The 22,525-nt window shown below is 43.0% G+C and overlaps 1 protein-coding gene across 1 annotated transcript in view; it reads right to left on the minus strand.

The window, feature by feature from the left end:
• KIAA1217 (KIAA1217 ortholog) overlaps nt 1-22,180 on the minus strand; it is a 295,639-nt gene extending 273,459 nt beyond the window's left edge. Inside the window, 1 exon segment of the mRNA XM_028751294.2 lies at nt 21,905-22,180. Within this exon segment, the coding sequence (XP_028607127.2) occupies nt 21,905-21,980 (76 nt within the window). The 5' untranslated portion in view covers nt 21,981-22,180.
• Between the last annotated feature and the right edge of the window lie 345 nt (nt 22,181-22,525).

Here is a 22,525-nt window from a genome sequence, read left to right on the forward strand (position 1 = left end):
TTAAACTGTCAAGATGTAGTTACTGACTAGAGCTAGAAACTGAAAGAATACTCCTTCTATAGAGACACGGATGAATAAAGCATGATTTGTAAGGATCATCAACAAGCTTCAAAGTAAATGTGATGGTTATATGTTCACATTTAAAATAATATATATGGAAGTATTTATTACCCTCTGGAACAGAACAAACCAAGATAGTAAAATTCAACAACATCTCTCTACACAACAAACAATAAATTTTGAACACACACAAGAAGCATTCTGTGAATATGCCTATTGACAAAGCTGAATGATCAAGCTGTTCTCCTGGTCATTCACAGCTTCACTCAAGAGAAAAAAATGAAAGTATGAAGTCAACATTTTAGGGATTGTTTACAGCAGAAATGGGAAATCTGAGGCCCTCCAGATGTTGTTGGACTCCAAGTCCCATCAGCTCAAGCCAGCATTGGTCAAGGGTCAGGGACGATGGGAACTGTTGTCTAACAACATCTGAAGAGTAGGTTCCTCACCTCTTGCCTAAACTGTACTTCTCCACTTGAAAAATTATAGGTTATAATATAGAGCACCTTACACTATAAGTATTTTGAGGCAGATGTCAATCAATATTAGAGGGCATCTCTTAATATATTGACTTTCAGTGTTTTTACCACTGTGCCCTCTCCATATCATGGAGCCACTAAAGTTAGACAATCACAGACCATTTTATTTTGGGAGGGGGGCGGGCAGAAAACAAGACCAATACAGATCCCATATAAAAATATCGCATATGCAAAAATATCTAAACTAGATGGTAATCCCTGGATATGTTTGTTTAAAGAATAAAAGCTCTAGCACTTTTTAAACAATATTGTTTATGATTTTAAAACATGGAAGAGCCGTCATTGTGGCAGAAGCATCACATCCTTTTAGAGCTCATTTGGATTCAGTGAAGCCACTGATGACAAGAAAAAAAAGAAGGCTGCGTTTGCACATAAGAAGGTAAGCCAAGAACCTTGGCTTAATAAACCATACCAAGTAAGAGCTGCATGCTCATGCATGCAGCCTAACTACTTATGCTGCGTCCCACCACATTCGCACAAGCAGGTAAACAACACAGGAAGGGGACTCATGGCATTTAACAAGCTAATACTCATACACCAATGATAAACCTTGTTTCAAGGCAGCTTGTGGTCCTGGCTTGTTAGAAACAAACAAACAGACAAACAATAACCTCTAGTCCAGATGCATCACTAAGCTATTGGCTGCCTGGGTTTGTTTATCCACTCGCATAAAGGAGAAAGCAGGTCGGACTATGTGAATGGTGTGCTTTATGAACCCAGGGTTCTTGGCTTATCATTACCTGCTAATGCAACCATAAAGTGATATTAACCAAATGTGATTTTAGAAACTTACAGATGCTTGCAGGGAGTAGAAAGGAATAGAAAGAAAAGTGCCCGAGTCAAAGGGGAACTGAAGATTAAAAGATAAATTGATCTGAGGCTCTATAGGCAGCGTTACATGATGGATAATGGGCAAAGGGCCATGTTTAAAAGTGCTTGACATAAAGTTAACATAAAAAGGAAGTCGTACTACATTCCCCATGTCAGCAGCATTCCTTTCCAGTAGTTAGCACATTAAAACTGAAAAAGATTATCCGTAGTCCTTGTGAAATGCACATTCCTTACAGGTGGACATTTATATCAGTTTCCTCCCCAAGGTGAAAGGTTATCTGTGGTCATATTAGCAAACAGCTGCTTATGATCTGAGTTGTATACTACTCTTGGAAATCTCCTGATGCATGCTAAATGAAACCATGTGCCTTTGATGTTCTGCTTCCAGTATGTCAAAAGTTCAAAGAATGAATATACTTAGTTTTTACACACACACACACACACACACACAGAGAGAGAGAGAGAGAGAGAGAGAACACACTAGTGCAGCCCATCAGTATCACTGATTAATCTGACAGAGTTAAAACACAACATTTGAGATTCAGCTAGAAAACTAACCCGGCACATTTCTATTCCTAATACTCCTCATTTTAGATACAAGGTTTGTGCAAGAACAATGAACTTGGTTTGAACTTTAAAGCAGGATATTATGCATTTAATTAAGCGTATCCAACTTTTAAGATGGATACATTGGGATTTATGAAGACCTTTAATCTCAAAATGCAGAAGATGAGAAATGGCAAAGCAATATTTTGCAGCCTCCAAGGAATTCTCAGTTACCCGGACGTAGAGGAAATTCAACGCAGAGGAAATTCTCTGAGTCTCAGAGTCTCTTCAGATTTTCTCAGCCATTGAAGCCTCCTCTCTTGCTGCTCCTTTGCAATGTCTAAAACAGCTCTCAGAATTTTCCATGTCTCTTTGAGATAAGAGCTCCAAGAATACATATATGAGCTGGCTTTTACCAAGTCACACCACTGGTCCACCTATCGGGAGCAGGGTCTACAATGACTGCATTCACATGTAATAACTTCTCAGCCCCACTTCTTTCCTCCCATTGCAGGAGTGGCTAAACGAACTAGGAAGGAACTAGATCAGATTATGTTATGTCTGCATTCAGTCATGTTTAAGAGATCAGGAGCAAGACTGCAGGATTGCACCTGGTTAAGGTCACATCCACACAACACATTTAGGGCACTCTTATAACACCTTAACAGTCATGACTCTACGCACACGCACACACACACACAAAATCCTGTTAACTCTAGCTTGTTAAGGATGCTGAGAGTAGATCCTCAGAAAGCTACAATTCCCAACACCCTTAAACTACAGTTCCCATGAGTCTTTGCCTTGACAGTCATAATGGATTTATCTATGATGCAGGTGTAGCTAAAGACATGCCCCTCCATTGCATACTGGTTCTGTAACAGATATTCCCTTTCATTACAGTGGTACCTCAGGATGCGAACAGGATCCGTTCTGGAGCCCTGCATCCTAAACGCAATGTAAGTCGCGACACGCGTCTGCGCGTGCTGTGTTTTTCCGCTTCTGCGCATGCGCGTGACGTCATTTTGAGCATCTGCGCATGCGCGAGTGGCGAAACCCGGAAGTAGCGCACTCCGTTACTTCCGGGTTGCCGCGGAGCGCAACTTGAATGCGCTCAACCCGAAGCACATTCAACCCGAGGTATGACTGTATTTTAAAATGCTACCTCTCTTGCATTCCTCAAAGTATCCCTTCAATAATCATCATCATAGTCAAAGGGAGGAGAGTTTAAAAAGCCCACAACTCATCTTCATCAAGTAATTAATTTTTTATCTCTCCTGCTTGTTTATAGAAATTAAGTTGCTGCAAAAGTTTTAAAACAACCTTATGATCTACTTTTCCATTCTGATGAGATATGCATCAAATATTTCATTCAGGATTATTCCTACTTAATATAGAAGTTATCAAAACCAATGAGGGAGAAAAAGATAAAATGCAGCTCTGCTTTAATATTTTACAGCATCACACTTGTACATCTGATATACACTCAATCAAGCTTAACCTTGTTTAATGCCCTTGACAAATATCCCCTCAGAATTTTTAAGTACATCAGGCAAACACATAAAATATTGACGCAAAACCTTCTCACCACCAACCCAAAGGGGGTGGGGAGAGATTGATTGATTGATTGACTGATTGAGATTTGGTCCAAAAATGTTGCCAGCAATGTTTTTATAGGCTTTATTTGTGCTCGTAGACAGTGGCAGAACTCACCCCAGTAACCTTTAAAATTGCTTTACATGTGGAAAACAGCACTGATCCTACAGCACTGGGCAATAAACACAAGCAGGAAAGCTACATTACTAATAAAATCCAAACTTTACATCTTGAGTAGAATGTCAAGATACATACACACAAAGGAGTGTTTGTATCATGGGCTAGGAGTGGGTTAGGAGTTACACCCAGCTATCATCATTAACCACATTTATATCCAACACTTCCCTCTCTACAGGGCTCCCGGTGGCATTCATGGTTCTGCTTTGTAGATGGAGTGATAGGAACTAGCCAAGGTCAACCAGTTTAATTAATGCTGCAGATTTTAGTCTGGGCCCCACTGGCTGTAATCTAACACTCTTAACAACTACAGTACTCTGATTCTCCTCTACCCGAGCTCTAGGGAAAGGGAACGGTTTGTTGGTTTGACATCTTCCACACACATATCCAAAGGTGATGTACAAATTGCTATTTAGAAAGCAGCTAAGACAGCACAGTGCTGACACAAGAGTCTTGGGAGTGTAATAGAAGGAAGATCTGGGGCAGTGCAATAAAAGTCATTAGGAATTCCTTAATCAACTCCATTGGATTGGAGGGGTGGGGAACTTGCGGCCCTTCAGAGGTGGCTGGACCAGAACTCCCTTAACCCCTGGCTATTGGGCATGTTGGCTGGGGATGATGGGAGTTGTAGTTCAGCAACATGTGGAGGGCCACAGGTCCCTCCCCCCACAGTAGACCCAACCTTATCGTCAAGGCTTCAGTCCCATCCATACTTACCTGGGAGTAAGTCTAATTTGAACTCCCTGGGCCTTGTTTTTGAATAGACATGTGGTTCAAGTAACTTCTAGGTGACCACCGAAACCAGCACATACAAGTGCAAGAACTATGAAGTAGCAGCAACATCCCAAATGCTTCCTTTAGGGTGCATTTCTACATCTCCTACTAAATATCAGGAAGAACCTTCTGGCAGAAATTGCTTTTTGACAATGGAACAGAGTTGGTGGGCTCTCCTTCCTTGGAGGTTTTTAAGCAGAGGTTGGATGGCCATCTGCCATGTATGATCTAGTTGGGATTCCTGCATTGCAGGGGGTTGGACTAGATGACACTGGGGGTCCCTTACACTTCTATGATTCTATTATTCCATCTCAGGAAGAACAGGTGTTTTTTGTAATAATAATACTAATAAAACTAAAAGTGACAATATGCTTGATGTTACAAGGCAGCAGCAACAGACAAAACAACTGGAAAAGGCAAAGAGATAACGATGAGGCTGATTTGCCCCAAACCCATTGTTAGGATGTATACTAGCACCAATATGTATGGGGGTTTGTATTTTGCAGCAAAAGGTGGCATTTCAGAAAGCATTCAGTAAAATGTTATCTAAAAAACAGTGCTAAGATCAGTTTTTGCCAAAGAATCAGGTTGCCATTCCTGCTTTTGGTAAAAGCATTTGCCAAGGAACCCGTTTTCTGGGTTCCTCATGTTGCTGCAGACTGCAGCAGCTACTTATAAGAGGCAATCAGAAGGCACTTTCCTGTAAGATGCAAAGTGCAATCCCCACCCACATCTCTTGGCAAGGGCTTTGCCAAAAAGAATTCTCAATATTGCAGCAAAAGGTGCAAAATTGCTCAGCAGTTTCCTTTCACCACTCACAGTGCAATCCTAACCATGTCTACTTAGAAGTCAGTCCTACTGTATTCAAATGGGGGTTTACTCCCAGGTAAGTGAGGTTAGGATTGCAACCTTAGCCAATTTCTCTTGCTACAAAAGCCCAATTAAGATATATAATCTATTCTCTTAAGAGCTGAAGGATATCACAGAGCTAGTTTTAAGCATTACTATAAATAAAGCTTAGCTGAATCATGTGAAAAATAAATAAATCCATGTTTGCTCTTTCTGTAAGCCAGCCTAGAAATTCTGAATCGAAGGGCGATATAAAAACTTTATAAAAGTTCAACTGAGACCTATCTTCATATTCCTTCCCTTTCATACGCAACTTAGCCCTCAAGCCAAACACTCCCAGAAGACAGGGGGAAACAGGATTGGCATGCAACTGACCACCTATTATTACATGAATTATTGTCAGATATGTCATGCTGCTCAGGGAATTGGCTTGCCATGGATTTAGCACAATTGCCTTTAAAAACCATACACTTTTCATTTGCTATTAAGTTTCATTTATTTTCAGTTTAAACAGAAACAAAGTAAATTATAACTGACCCTGGTGGTCGAGGGTAAAAACCAAGCAGAAGAACTGTGAGTAACTCACCGAATACTTATAGAAACTTTACCTAACTTTGTTAAATCATAATAGCAAGATTGGGCACAGAGCTTCTCTACCACACTCCTAGGCTTAGTTATTAGCCTCAGCAGGTCTGTAGCATCTTGTAGCGTGAAGTAACACTATGTGAAGTAATACCAAGCACATCGTAAGCTCTAAACACACAGCTCTAATAGAGTCTGATTTTTGGCCCTTAGAGATTCACCTGCTTAAGCACCACAGAGTTTTGAAAATGACTCAAACAACTCTTACCTCCTCTCACAGCAGCCTCACACTCTTTACCTTGGCAGCTCACACTGTCCTGTGACTCTCAACACACACATCTGGGGGGATCTTTCTGCTTTCTGCATCTCCAAAGAAATCTGCCAGACTCCAACCATGGAAGAGGACGCCAAGAGGACGTTAAGAAACAAGCATGCATTTGCAAAATTAAGCCTCTGTAGAAAAAAACAAACACAGAACTATATACATATGGATGTGACCTTTGCTCAGTGAAAAATACCACAACTGAGTACAGAGTATTTGAAACAGTGCTATTTGTCAATATCCCTTACATAGGGTAACAGTGACAACATTCAGAAGCCATGCTAGACCTTGGGACCCCTCTCCTTCTCAAGTGTGATCCTAAACAGAAGGTTCCACTTTCAACTGACCACAGTTTAGCATGACATCCAAGGCCTTACATCTGGTTAATGTTAACTACAATTTGTTTAAACAAGACAGATTTATAACCAAGGGTTTGAAGTTGACTTGATTAAAACCAACCATAGTTCACATGAACAACAGTTTGTCGGATTCAGACGATACAAGTTTAGTTAAGTAAAAAAATGAAATTTCTATCCAAAGACACCACAAGCTGTAACCAAAGGGCGGTTGTTGGCTTGCTGAAACAGCTTGTTAGGGGAAACAAAGCACAAGCCAGGATTCAGACATAACGCTAAGCAAAAACCATGCCTTAGCTCACAGCAACGCAGTAGCACGAGAAGCAGGGTAGCAGCAAGGCACCTGAAATTTTAGCCCTGTGCAGAAGCTCAATGTGTTGTTAAGCTCAACTGCGCTTTACAGTGACCTGTGAACTAGTCCAGTGTCATTAAGGACAAGGCTATCAATGGTGACTAGCCATGACGGCTATGTCCTCCTGCCACTGCTAGAAGCCATATGCGTCTGTGTACCAGTTGTTGGGAATCTAGTGGAGAGTGTGCTGCTGCATTTAGGCCCAGCTTGCAGTGTTCCCATAAGCATCTGGTTGGTCACTTTGAGAAGAGGATGGTGTACTAGAGTAAACCCTGGTCCAATCCAGTAGGGCTCTTCTTATGTTCTTATCTACAAATCCCATCCCCCCTGGGATAATGCTGGGAACCCAAGGTCAGGGGAAAGTGGTTTTTAGCATGATACGTGAAGCAGGCCAGTGAAAGCATTGCAGGCCCTTCACCATACCCATGTCTCCCCTAATTTTCTCACCCTGACTTTTAAGTGTCACCAGAAATCCCCAGGTAATTAGCAAATGTGAGACTTACAATGCAACGCAGCTCCCTTTTGACCTTTCCCATTCACAACAAGCCTACTAAATTTTGTCTGCTTAAGGACATTACTCATCTCAACTTCTTTTAAAAACCTCAAAGTGATTCAAATGAATGTTCTTCAGTGACACACAAATGTCTATTTTTGACTCCATTTTGATCATCGTAGCTGGGAACTTCAATGCAGTAAGGTTGAATGCAGTTTTAAACATGTAGGGTTATAGAATCATAGACCTGCAGAGTTGCAAGGAATCTAGTCCTATACCCTGCAATGCAGGAATCACAGCTAATGGTTGGTTGGGTGCCAAGAGGCACTAGTGGAAGAAGTTCTGGCAGTAAACTGCAGCACAAGAGCAAGAAGAAATTTCTATGTGACATTGTGCAAGAAAGTGGGTTGCATCCAACTAAGTTCTAGTCAAAGTAGACACATTAAAATGAATGGATCTAAGTTAACTAAGTGAAGTAGGTTAGGCTGAGAGGCAGTGATTGGCCCAAGATCACTCAGTGAACTTCCTGGCTAAGTGAGGATTTGAACCATGGTTTCCCTGGTCCTAGTCTGACATTCTAACCACAACACCAAACTGACTCATGTGTAAGAACTAAGCACACTTTCAACTCAGTTCTGTGTTAATAAATATTGTGTGCCAATAAGGAAGAAAATCAAAGTTTAGGTGTTAAAATTTATGTGCAGCAAGCTATCACATAAAGTACAAGGGCAGTTTAATTGCCTTCATTGAGATTAGCTGCTGCTGTACTATGCAATAGCTATTTCTCAAAAGGTAATAATACAACAAAGTTGAAAAGCATTTTTCTCTCCTAAGGATTTGCCAAGTAAAAAGCAGTTTGTCTGGAAAGATCAAACGCATGCTGCACATTGAAAGCACTACCTTCCAGACAGCTATATCACAACTTCTGGTAGTTGGGCCTCCTAAATAGTTCTTCTCTAATTGGCAAGTGAAGTGAAGCAAACCAAGGGAAAAGTCAGAGTGATTGCATCACAACAGAAGCATAAATGCAAGAACTGCAAAGTAGTTTATGCTGTTGTATCCACAAGCCTTTAAAAAGAAAGGTCTATGGCTTTTTGTACCTTCTATTTCAGTCCAATAACTCAAGTGTTTCTTCAGGCTAGTGTTCTACTTTGTGCAGGATGCTGTCAAAAGCTTTTACGCCATTCAAGTAGCTACTGAATTCACTCTCTGATACATCTTACAATGCACATAGAAGCTTCTTACATCTAGACGCTCTATACCATACAGTATTTCCTAAAGCAATTAATAAATGCCCCGGTATTAATAAAGACCCATTCTTACCATCCTTCACTTTAGTCCTAAATTATGCAACAGCCCTGCCATTTGCACAGTACAACTCCAAAGAATTTTATTTGTAGTCACTCAACTTGCTTCAATACAGAGTTTCTACTATTTCCAGAACTAGCTATTAACTAAAGATACCCAAGGTGGGTTATTTGCTCTGAACAAGAAGCATGCTCCTTCTTCCCAAGGAGCCCCAAGGTTTATGAGAACTGCTTGAGCATGCCAAGGGAGCATAAAAGTGACACATGTTTCAGCTTTGTCAGAATGAGAGAGGGGAGTTATTTAGGTACAAGGAGAAGAGGCTCATTAATTGGGGTTGTCAACACAGCGTCCTCCAGATGTTATTGAACTTATTAGTCACAACCAGTATGGCCAATGATCAGGGATGATGGGTGCTGTAGTTCAACAAACATCTGGATTAGACTATTACCCAAGGCTTTTGATACATTTCAGGCTCTAAACCCCCATCCATTAGACGTAGGTGAATTACTCTGCTACCTAGAGATCTAATGTCATTAAGACAGATGAGAGAAGAGGCAAGTTACGTCACATTGGGCTGTTGAAGACACAGCACTACTCTCCTTTTAACTTTGGTAAAAGAATCCAGGGATGGCTTGCCACTGTTTTCCCTCTACTTGCAAAACTGTTCCCCTCTCAGAGGGAAAGTCCATCTATTTGCCACCCTCTCTTAAATGGCATTAATGAAAACATTGAAACTAAATGTTAATCCAAGTCTCCCATTTTAAACAGGTTCAGAAACCAACTTTTATCCCCAGTTCAGTTACTGGTTATAGCCCCTACATACACATACACATACACACACACACACACACTCATTCAATTGATAACACGTCCCCAAATAAATCATTATGCAGAAGGACTTCATCTGTCCTGCAACTACCAGAAACCATTTTCATTGACTGCCTCCTTACTTCTACGTACACAGAGAGAAACCATTTTTCTCCCATCCCAATCTGTTGAGACCTTTAATAGTTTTATAATGGTGATTTATAATTATAAATCTCTTGTGCCCTGTTCTTAATATTATTTTTGGATGAGTAAATGAGCATGCCTCAGTTGCTTTATGGTTACAGCCAGATGTTTTGGACTACGATTCCCTTCAGCACCAGCAAGCAGAGGCATGCTGGCTGGGGCTCATAGGAGTTGTGGTCCAAAACTTCTGGGAGGCACCAGGTTGGAGAAGGTTTAGTCATCAATGGGATGATGCTCCAGTTCCTTGCTATTTCAGCTGTACTTTTCTATTACTTATCCACAGATCCACAGCCTCATTTAAGAGACGGGCACAACAGATACAGAGTGGTATTAAAATTGCCTGCTGTTTCCACCTTCTTCAATGTAATTCCCGACACCATTTCATCTCTCCCCACCCAGCTCAACTGCAACACGTTTTCCCCAAATTTCTCTCTATATCCCATGGTAAGGGTAAAGGTAAAGGACCTCTGGACGGTTAAGTACAGTCAAAGTCGACTATGGGATTATGGCACTCATCTCGCTTCCAGGCCAACAGAGCTGGTGTTTGTCCACAGACAGCTTTCTGGGTCATGTGGCCAGCAGGACTAAACTGCTCCTGGCGCAACAGGACACTGTGATGGAAACCAGAGTGCACTTGAAACACCATTTATCTTCCTGCCACAGCAGTACCTATTTATCTACTTGCATTGGCATGATTTTGAACTGCTAGGTTGGCAGGAGCTGGGACAGAGCAACGGGAGCTCACTCCGCTGCGGGGATTCGAACTGCTGAGCTTCTGATCAGCAAGCCCAAGAGGCTCAGTGGTTTAGACCCATGGTAGTTCTGGGTCATCATCACAGCCAATTTAAAGCATGCATGCATGCATCCATCCATGAAAGTTAATAATTTTTGTCCCAATGTGTTATCAGAACGATGTAAAGGAACAAGCAGTTTTCTAATGCTGCCTGCATCTCTTTAAAATGGTTCCATTTAAGAAGATGTGCATCCTAGTATCAGTTCCCTGAGCCAGAGAGTATTTCATGTCAATAGACCAAAAACAACAACATTCTTTCTCTCCATTCTATAGCCATTTGGCAGCAAACAGTGAAGCAAATAAAGCTCCTCTATTGCAGATTCTTAGGGATGAGCATCTACAATATAAAACACTCCCCTTTAACTAGCACACTTTGCAACATGTGCCAAAACCTTCATAGTATTGTATAAAACAAAATATTTGGAGAAAATCATTGTTTCATGGCAATGGATCAGACCCCTTCAGATTTCCACAGCATCCTTATAAACTAACTCTTCAGCAGGGAGAACACTGTAAAAATTATCTTGCAAGTCTACAAAACAATTAAATCCACTTTTCTCATTTAACAGTACATAACTTCTTCCTTCGATTTATCAATCCACCCCCCCCCCTCTCTGATCCTCTATTGTTACCTCCAGATTGATGCCATTTCTTGTTATGTTCATCTTCTGAGCCACTTAATCCTTAGGGACCATGCTGTGAAGAGACAAAAGCCCCACGGGAGCCCCTCCTGGGCAAAGGCTACAGCCGGAAGGAGAGGCAGGGAAGCTCAGAAGATTGGCCCTGAGCAAGAGAGAAAAACTGGAAGGCCCAGAGTGCTGCTTATTGGAAATATAGCTTCCAGAAGAAAGTTAATGGAGCAGGGGTGGGGAATATTCCAGCCCAAGGGGCCACATTCTTTACTGAGCAACCATTCAGGGGCCACAAAGCCAACAATTGGCAGAGCCAAGGATATGATTCTTTGTACACTAGCAACCATGCGAAAGTCATGAGATTCCTACAAATACACAGCTCAAGCCTACCACAGTTCAGGAGCACATTTCATAAAATAAAAGCATGTGAAGAGCATAAAACAGGACCACTAATGGGTGTTCCCTGGGGAAACCATGGCATGATGACATTCCCAAGGGCCAGAAAAAAAGGTGTAGAGGACCACATTCAGCCTAGACCTGAGGTTCTTCACTCCTGTAGGCAGGCATGGGGAGTCTGAAATGGGGTGAGAGAGTGATTGACCAGAGGTCAAGAGCAGAATCAGAAAACGAAAGTACGACGAAAGAATTACTGGTTCTGAATTCCACTGTCAGCTCCAATGTGGCTCAGAGAGTCTGTCGACTTGCTGGTGGTGAATACGGTTTTACTTGGGTGGACGTCTTTTGCATGCTGGGGTCCTGAGCCTACTATTACTACGCCTCCTGCTTCACACAATCTTGTGTGATATTGAACTGTCCCTTCTCGCATCTAGAGGTGACCTTAGCAACTCGGCAGATGACAAGCGCGCTACTTGACAGTCAAGAGGGAGTTCACAAAATCCCGACATCATCACAAACAGCCTTGGCAGTTTCTCCTAACACCTCACAATGCCACATTTGACGCAGACATCTTTTCCTGCCACTTTGTCCTGAAGTTACAGCCACAATCCTAACAGGACGGATATTTCAATTAAATGCCATCAACAATAGCAGAAATACATATGGGATTTTCAGCCGAGTAACATACAGCAAGGGCATATGTACTCTTTAGTCACAAATACTTCCTACCGGAGAGAAAATGTCCATGTAACACACTGTGTGTGTGTGTGTGTGTGTGTGTGTGTGTGTGGCAGGTCTCCTAAAACACAGCAGCCAAGTGCAATTTTTTTCATCTTCAAATGACTGCATCTCATTTCAAAAGCAGTCTGTAGAAAAGGCAGTCAATTAGAAGTAAAACAAATTAGAAGAACAATTTAGTACATACATCTGCAAAGATAAAAGGAGACTATTTTCTTTTGTAGGCACTGCAATGTTAAGACATACCACAGTAGACTGTTTCTGATAATATGACAGCTAATTTCTTCTAAATAGTCGGTTGAAAATTAGACAATTTAAAAAATACAGCTACTCCAGCGGTTCTTAAAGGGTGTGGCACGCCATACTGGTGTGGAAGGAGAGAATGGCAAGCGTGACAGGAGTATTCAAGGCCAATCAAAGAAACATTTGAACAATTCAGTGTAGTATATTACAGTATCAAAATTTTTTTATTATTATTTTTGCAGAATCTAATAGATATTCAAAAAGAGAGCAAGAGCATCAAGTTATACTGAGAACAATCCTAGCTGAGATCCAGAATAGTTGACTGAAAAGAGTGCTGGAGAATAGCACTGGCAATTCTTCCGCAGTTCTCCATGACATATTGTTGTGAACAGCGATTATCAACTGCCAAATATGAAAGATCAGAAAAGAGAAAGGTTTCTTTGTGTTGATGAGAAGATGAGAGTTTGTTGGTCTCAAACTAGACCTGATATAAATGAGATTGCCCAGCAAAAGGAAACTCACATACCTCAATGAGTTTATATACATACTTAAGGTATGTATGCAAGAAGCTCATTTATAATTATATTTGGGGAATGATTCATATTCCTATGTAGCTGCATTGTTTTATCCTTTCTGGATGTTCCAGGATCATATTATAAAGCAGTTGTGTTCTGTGTTATAAATCGAGCACTGCTAGGAGTTGTTTCCTTCTGCCAATGTATGTCTTATCAATAAAAAAATCAGTGTGGCATGAGCAAATTTTTATTCTGAAAGTGTGGCCCAGGGGGAAAAGGTTTGAGAACCACTTAGCTACCCTAATGCCTCATTTTTGTTGTAGTAGCAGAAGTTTTAGGAGTTAGGAGAATGCCTTGATCTCTGTTTTACACTAAGAATTGAAATATACTCATCTTGAGCGTGTAATTATATAACTGTTCCACGGACTACGAGTGATGAACTGTCAAGAGGTGACCTTGGAGCAGGATTAAGTGTTTCACTTCATGTTTGCTTTACCAAATACTGTATGGTTTGGGGGTGGGGAGAGGTGGTGTTTTGAGACCAAATGCACCATACCACAGAATTGCTTATTAGACATTCTATGGTAAAATTGAAACTAAAGGAAGAAAATGTATTAATATGTTGTCACAACGAATTAGGAAGTTAGGCATCAATCAGTCACAGGAAACGCAAATAAATTTTATCTTTGGTTAAACGCAGACCCCGAAGTTGCTTGCTGAAAGGGCAGCGGTACAAATTGACCTCTGTTTCACCTGCCTAGCAGCCTGCAGTGAGTCTTGTCACTGTGACCATTTCACAGTGAAGTTCCTATGAAGAGCCTAGCAGAGGAGTATAACAGGTGCTCATGAATTCTGAGATGAAGTAGGGTGCCTTGGAGGGCTCTTGGGCAACAGTACAAAGTGGCAAGAGTTGAACCAGGATCTTCTGAAGTGCTTTGTTATGCTTTAGCAATCCTAACATTTTTAAAAGAAAAATGTGCTGACAAGTATCTACTGGAATAAATAAAAAAAAACTAACCTCTCTAAGCTTGCCATACAATGCCAAGGAGAGAGGATGGATGAAATGAGAGCAAGCCCCAGAATGGGGAGAGGGCAAAGGGCCAAGCTTGTAATCAAAGGGAATGCTTTTCTCTGGAAAACAATCCCTTTTTATTTCTTCCCACCTACAAATCAACTTTTTAAAAGTTCCTAGCACAAATGCCCCTGGACCTATTTGCCTGTAATTCAGCAGGTTTCTCGCCAGGGCACCCCTTTCATGCTTGCAATTTGCAGAACCATTGTCCACAAAACACGAGGAACAGATTTGTTTATTCCTTTTCCCACACACACGTATCCTCAGACTGCAATTGCTGCCTTTGCAGGAAAAATGCTGTAGTCATCCTTCTGAAACTTGGCAGGGTTCATTCCCTTAGGGTTGCGAATTTCATCCAATTCTGACCCAAAATTAAAAAGCTATAGGTTTTTTTAAAAAAAGAAAATAAATTTTTAAGGCTGCCCAGCACAAAAAACACCTGGACATATTTGTGTGCAGTTTGGCAGGCTTTATACATTTTGGAAGAGTTAGTATATCTGCACATTTCACCTTCTTCTGTTAAAAGGAAATGAAGTTATAGCCATTCTTTTACTTCCTGGTAGTCAATGGGGGGGGGGGGGAATGGAGAAGACTTGAACTAATTTCCTAGCCCATATGACACTCAACAATGGCAGGGGGGGCTTTACAATATACCAAATTAGGGTACAAATCAGATCTGTGGCCATTGCATGCCTCTAGATAACTTCATCTGTCACGATTTCCAGTATACAACCTCCAATTTGCATTAAACTGACCACTATGTTCACTGGCCTGGGTGGTGATGATGGTTGTTATCAAAAAAGGGATCCACTGCACACGATCTACATGCCCGTGCTAGTAGTCTGTAAAAATTTCTAAGTCAAATTGTACAAATTGTTTAAGTGATTGACATTTTTTTCTTTAAAAAAAATAAATCAATCCCACGCTACTCATAACTGTCAGTCCCAAGGTGGGTTGCAGTGTTGCATCCTGCATGTTCTTAATAAATGTACTTCTTTAATTAAACATAGTCAATCATATTCCAATCTTACTTCCTCTTACCTCTTGCCTTCGGCTTCTCCCTTGAGGAAGTTGGGTGGGTACAGACATTGAGCTGCCAGATTGGTGACTCGGCACACTTGTCAAATCTTTCCCCACCAGGTTCTCCAAAGAGTCCTGTCAATTCAGTAATTCAATCTTTTGGAAATACGTTTAAGGCAGTGGCTATGGTGGGGCAACCAAAAACCAATTCACTTTGTTTTAGGTCACATTTTGGGAACCTTTGGCCTGCCAGAGGTTTGCTGGACTACAATTCCCATCAGTCCAAGCAAGCATGGCCAGTGGCCAGGGATGATGGGAATTGTAGTTCAACAACATCAGCAGGCCCAAGGGCTCACCATACTTGCCTTTGTAGATGGAAGTTCCATTTAGCTATTCTGGATCATAGCAGCGGAGATGTACTCTTTCATTCAGGGCTGGTGCCAGGCTGGAGGAGGCACAGGCAAAATCCAACTTGGTAGGATTTCCAGTGGCTATATTAGGCAGCAACTGTACAGTCTGCAGCAGGTGGCTGCAAGCAGCCCACCATTTAAACTGTCAAAAAGCAGTCTGGGAAAGACAAACAGGCTAAGCATGGCAACTCAGAGCAGGGGTTAAGCACCTGTGGGGCCTTCAGCAGCTGCCAAAGGATGTACGGTTTTGACAGTAGGCCTGCCTTCATGATTTTCTCACACAGCAGCCATCACCACATTATTAGTTTGTCCGTTCTTACTTCTATAAACATCCACTGTGTTTACCCTTTTAGCGAAACCTTTGGGCTACATGCAATGAGATTAGATCCTTTATAAAAACGAGAAAGAGAGAGACTTGTTTAGAAACACATGAGTGAGGGAAGCTTTGGATTGTTCAGAAATGCAGCCTTTGGGACAGAGAAGTACTTTCAATTAGGAAAAGTGAACACGCACTGAAGCGAAGACCACAAACACTTGATCAGAGAGGGCTGTCAGGTCTCCCCCTTCCTACACCCGAAAAGGGTTGGGATTATGGGAAGCAGCACCCAATGAACTGCAAGGAGCTGTGGTTACAAAGTTGTGGAAGACCTGGCATATTTGTATAGATGAGCATTTGGATGTATCCACAAGATCCTGACCTAAGAACACCACCCCTCTGCACCAACATTTTAAAAAAACCAAATTACTCATTATTATTATTTTTAAATCAAATGTCCCTGCCATTTGAAATGCAGAAGGAAAGACCTGCTCAGTGGTGGCACCCTGACTAAAGAATGTTCTCCATGGGGAGATCAAAGCCAAACAAAGGCTTTTATTATCTCAGGTTTCTTAAATCTCTTTACATTGCTTTTATGCCACTTTGCATTGGATTTTTCGTTTTAGTTCCACCGACTCCTTTCCTTACATTGCCCTTTAATGGTGGTGTTTTAATGTTCTAGTTTTTAATGTTACCTTATTGTCATTTTGACTTTTTGTAAGTCGCCCAGAGAACAAGTAAAAGCGGTGGGGTGTATAAAACAAAGACAGGGCAACTCCCTGTTTGTGCAGGGGTTGCGTTTTGGATCGTGGTGTGTTTCAGTGGTCACATGTAAGCCTGTTCCACCCCCTTCCAGGTCTGAAAACAATGCACATGTCGGTGGTCGCACATCAACTGGGCACTTGCAAAATGGTTGCTGCCTGTGAATAGAATGCCCATCACAAGTGAGGTGCAAAGCCCAACAAACCTGAAACTAAGTGGATATTTAAAGAATAAAAAGTTCTACTGATAGAAAACTGTATTGTCACAGCTGCTGGGTGGCTATCCTATGTTAAACCGATTTCCTGCTAACCCTCCAGGATGGTTGGCTTATATTCCTGCCATTCGGGGAAGGGTAGCTTGGGGCGCAGTCATTCAGAGGAGTGTTCTGCTATGGAGATAACAAGGGTAGTGCTGAATTTAGCAACAGAGAGAAATAGAGCACTGAGTTCAGCTGAATATGGCTGAAACAGGGGAACAAGAAGTAAAGGTAGCCATTCTAGCCCATTAAAAAGAAGAAAAATCCATTTTAGAGCAGTATCTAAATAAAATAAAAATGCGACAAAAGTTCCTACGGCTTCACCATCAGTCAACTTATTCCCTCTCTCCTCTCCATGAATTAGTATGCCATATAACATGGATAGGCAAACTAAGGCCCAGGGGCCAGATCCGGCTCAATCGCCTTCTAAATCCAGCCTGCGGACGGCCCAGGAATCAGCATGTTTTTACATGAGTAGAATGTGTGCTTTTATTTAAAATGCATTTCTGGGTTATTTGTGGGGCATAGGAATTCGTTCATTATTATCCCCCCCCCCCCCCAAGGTCTGAGGGACAGTGGACTGGCCCCCTGCTGAATATGCTGACCCCAGCCATATAGCCTAATAAAGCATTCTGGAGAACTTGAAAGCTTGGTGACATTTTGGTAGGCCTAAGAAAAGCAGAGGAGTAACAGTTGTGCTGCCTTGCTTCACACAGCTGTTGTATATTGGCAAGCAAACAGATTTCTGACAGGAAGTCCCTCCCAGCCCTGCCTAGAAATGCCAGGAATTGAACCTGGGAACCTGCTCTACCACTGAGCTACAGCCCTTCGTTATTATACAGCTGGTGATAAATAAATGAAGTAGGTGAGCCAACATGAACATAACAATCCCTCAGCCCACACTCCACACAGTCTGAATTCCACCCACTTCCCTGTTTGGTCTACCACCCGCCTCTTGGCAGAAATGCTCCTTCGTTCTGCAGTTTATCAAGCATGGGGCTGCCTTTGAACAGAAATAGTTCTAAATACAACATACACATTACTGACTAGGAGCGGGGGAAATGGAAGGCATCAAGCCAGTTTTTTAGAAGACCTTAGTTCATTTCTGGGTACAATCTGAAAGGGTGGTAACAGGGCCTTTTTGTTTGTGGCCTCACAGCTATGGGATGCAACAGAGTTAAAACAGGTTCTTTTTCTTGAGGTTTGTAAATAGGTTTAAATAGCCAATTTTTTACTATGGCTTTTATCAGTTAAGAGTCAGTTCATTCTGATTTTAGTATGATTATGTGAAGCTGCAGTGTCTGACCAAACTGCAGGAGACAGTGGAAGACAGAAGTGCCTGGCGTGCTCTGGTCCATGGGGTCACAAAGAGTGGGACACGACTAAACGACTAAACAATAAACAACATGTTAAGCTGGGAATTATCTAGCACTGGTACAGCTACTGTTTAGTGTTACTTTATTATAAGGTTTTATTGTACAGCAGTTAAGTTTTTTTGTTTCAGTTCACACATATAGTAAAGCCCTGTACAATCTATAAATACCTTCTTACATATAAGCAAGCCCAAGCCCTTGTTTATTGGGCAGCCATACACAAAATGAGCATTTGAATAAGAATATTTTAAAATGTAAGCTGTGTTATGTTGGGTGATGTAAAAAGTGTATGAGATCAATTTGAAAAGTAAATTAAGAAGCCCAACCTCCCTTAGACTTCCAGACCTTGATCAAGCATGCCCATTTCACCTCCCCCTGCCAAAAACACTCCCAACAGACTCCACTGCTACCCTCTACAGCAGCCTTTCTCAAGCTTAGGTCCCCATATGTTCTTGAACTACAACTCCTATCATCCCTGACCACTGACCATGCTAGCAAGAAATCATAGGAGTTGGTAGCCCAACATCATCTAGGGACCCAAGGCTGAGAAAGGCTGCTTGACAGAGTACAGTGGTACCTCGGGTTAAGAACTTAATTCGTTCTGGAGGTCCATTCTTAACCTGAAACTGTTCTTAACCTGAGGTACCACTTTAGCTAATGGGGCCTCCCGCTGCTGCCGTGCCACCGCCACGCGATTTCTGTTCTCATCCTGAAGCAAAGTTCTTACCCTGAGGTACTATTTCTGGGTTAACGGAGTCTGTAACCTGAAGTGTCTGTAACCTGAAGCGTCTGTAACCCGATGTACCACTGTATTCACCAATATTTTTTATCTGAAGGAAATAATTCTAGAACACGGAGACCCCGCCCCTTTCCTGATAAGCCATGCAAAGTTGTCAATGTTATTATTCCAATAATATCCAATACGGCATTCTTAACAAATACCTTTTGGGGTCAAAGCTACATGAAACATTTGTGTCTAGGTATAACACTCTGCTGTATTAGTGTTGTCAAATTCCAGCTCCAAGGATTTTATCCTACTCTACGTAGGTTTCTAAATGTGGTGGCAAGAATGCACATATGCATAGACTAGGAAAACACACAGGTGTGTCACAGCAGTGTGTGTTTTGCATGCAAATTGTAACCACGTACCACCGGGCAGTTCTACATTTTTCTTTTTTTAAAAGCCCTGCTTTGCAATCTGCCTCAGAGGCTCTTTTCTGTGTTTCCCAGTCATCAAGACATTAGGTAGGTGGTAGCCAGAAATAGGGTCTGCATTATGGCTTTGTAACTCTCTCCCTGGGGAAGTTTGCCTGACCCTGCATTTGTTATCTTTTTAGCACCTGATGACGCCTGGAAAAAATAAGGAAAGGTTCATCACCTCTGTGATTTTAATCTCTGCTTTTATGGCTGAAGCAGTGGCTGCGTTCTGCAAATGTTATCATTTCTGTGTATTGCAGTAAGGAGGAGAAACTTTCCTTTTGAAAGTTTATTTTTATGTTAACCTCCCCTAGGATGCAAGTCAATGATTGCAAAATACCTGGTATGCTAGAAAGTACTACATATAAAAGGTATATATAGTCATGCAGACAAATTTACCTAAGGAAACACTGATCTCCATTCTGCGAGGTGGCAGCAGCAGCAGCAGCAGCAGCAGCAGCAGCAACTCCTCATGCATCTTATAATAAGAAGGGTAATTTTGCACAATAAAGTATTTATGATTGCAGAGCCTTCCAACCGTGGTGTATAGATGCAAACAATCTCTCAAGGGTAGCTACTATTTATTAGAGGCTAAAAAGGGGTCTCAAATTATAGGCAGGAAGTCATTGGAGTATAAAAAATCAACCCAATTAAAAGGACACAGTATTATTTCACTATTCTTAGTATGCCTTTTTCCCATTTTCAGGTAACAGCCTGAACCAATCCTGTGCCCAGCGATTAGCCTGCTCGAGTTAATTAAAACAGTGTTAATCTCAAAAGGTACCTAAATTACCTCCTTCCCAAAAGGCTGCCTAGAACCAAAGGTTATAATTCCCATCATTCAGGCAACTGCTCCCCTGCATCAGACAAGGAACAAGTCCAGAAGATTATCTGCCAATGCAAACTGCTGCTGTAGCAGGTCCTTCTGCAGAGCTCAGCATATATCCACGGGGCAAGAAGCAGCAGCATTTAACTCGCTGCAGTCGGAGCCAGCCACCAACTACAGAGCACAAGCGGTGAAGTTTGCCTAGGAGAAAGAAGTTTGGGCAACTTAATCCAAATCCCTTGCTCAAGGGCAACGCGAGCCAAAAGCACAGCAGAATAAGCACTGAAGCGAAGGACTTGGTCCCAGGGAAAGATTATACATACATACACATACAAATAATGCATGTAGAATCCAAAGTCCAAGGTTGCCAGAACCCTGCCTGAAGCAGAAGACTGCAGCCCAGAGAGAAGGTGCATGTTCTATAGGTCTACTGGCTAGGAAGATTGCTCCAAGGTCACCACTGGCTCCCAAATTAGCCTCCTTGCAGATGATGGATGGGTGAAGAGGTGAAGAGGAAAGATTGGGAGAAAAAAGGAAACAGTGAATGATCCCAAGGTAAGATCAGCAAAATCAGCATCACACTAGATGGCCATGACCATATCATGGATGGACAGGGATGAGCGATGGAAATGCAGGGGTGCAAAAACCAAATCTGAAATCTGGTTGATTCCTGGGTGGCAGGACCCACACATACCGCATTCTCCAACCCTTAGAATTCTGCCCTTCCAAAGTGCTAGTAAAGTTTGCCATGCAAAAAAAAAAAATGTGTCTTTGAACAGAACAGAAACAGTCTCCCAGTTCTCACCACACAGTTAATATGTCAAAGTCTCTTGTTATCCCACAACCAAGAATGCTCTCACAAGGGGATGGCTGGTTTGAGGAGATCAAGGAAAGTGGCACAAAAGAGTGACCAGTCCCCTTAAACCCCACCCCACCCCCATTTGTGTGGCTATCACCCACTGAACCACACACACAACTCAATCCTACAGCACGTTTAAATGGAAGCAAATCCCAGTGTGTTCCATGGGATGTACTCCCACGTTTAAGTGCACAGAAGACTACAGCCTCAAGTCTCCTTAACCGGACTTGGAAGAGCCTCCCTCCTGCTCCGAGAAATCTCCTTCCACATCCACGGGTAACATGTTCCCCACACCCACTCTAGCCAGTCTTCCCCAAAGCTTAGGGGACACAAGACGGCTTCTCATTATCCATAGGCGCAAGTGAAGTCCTTCCTCCAGCCGTCGAAACGAAAGACAGGAGAGCCTTGAGCCATTCTTAGGCACGCAGGAAGGTTGCGAGACGCGGGCTCAGTTCCGCAGCTGGTACTAACCGGGGCACCAATTACAGGCTAGAGTGTATTGGAAAGGGATCTATTTCTAAGGCGCGGGAAAGGTGAAGCAATAAAGATAAGCGCGCCTCTGAGCATGTGCAGACTGCCGCCGAGTCATCATAACCCAGAAACTATGCGGAGAGCAGATTATCTCACAGCAAACCATACGGCCTCCCCCACCCCACCCCACCCCACCCCCGGCTGCGAAGGCTAAACTTTCGGGGAGACTTACTTGCGCGCTTGAGGCTGCCTGTCCTTCCCGCTCCGTCGAGGTCTCTGGCGAGCGGGGAGCCCCTCGGCGAAGACATGCCTGGCCGGCCGGTGCCTCCCCTGAGGCGGGCGCCTCCTGGGCACGGGCACAGCGCAGCAGCTGCCCTGCAGCGGCAGAAGGAGAAACGCCGCCGGGCTCGGCTGGGGGTGCGGGTTTCACGCGCCTCAGCTGCCCCACCAGGACGCAGCAGCAGCAGAGGCAGAAGCAAGCAGAGGAGGCGGCTGTGTCCTTCCCTCCCCGCCAACGACTTTCAATTCACCTGCAAGCAGCCGCGCGGGCTGGAGCAGCGGCGCAGAGCTCTACTGATAGGAGGCGCCTCAGCCCCCTCGCCTCAGCTCGGCCGGCCGGCAGGGGCGGAGCCGCACGCGCGCCAGAAGCCCCAGCGGCGCCTCCCTTTCGCCTTCGGAGCGCGCCCTCTGCTCAGGCCGCCGCTGCGCAGCTCTCCTCGGGATTGCAGGCATTGCGTCACCTCCATCCCCGCGCCAACCCCCCACCCCTTTCCGAGGGCGAGAGAGCGGCCCCGGGGGAAGGCGGGCCGGCGCCCAATCCCGACGCCTGGTGGCCCGGGAGCCGGCCTCTCTG

Source organism: Podarcis muralis, chromosome 12 (assembly GCF_964188315.1).
Source record: "Podarcis muralis chromosome 12, rPodMur119.hap1.1, whole genome shotgun sequence".
In the NCBI taxonomy this organism is placed as follows: Eukaryota; Metazoa; Chordata; class Lepidosauria; order Squamata; family Lacertidae; genus Podarcis; species Podarcis muralis.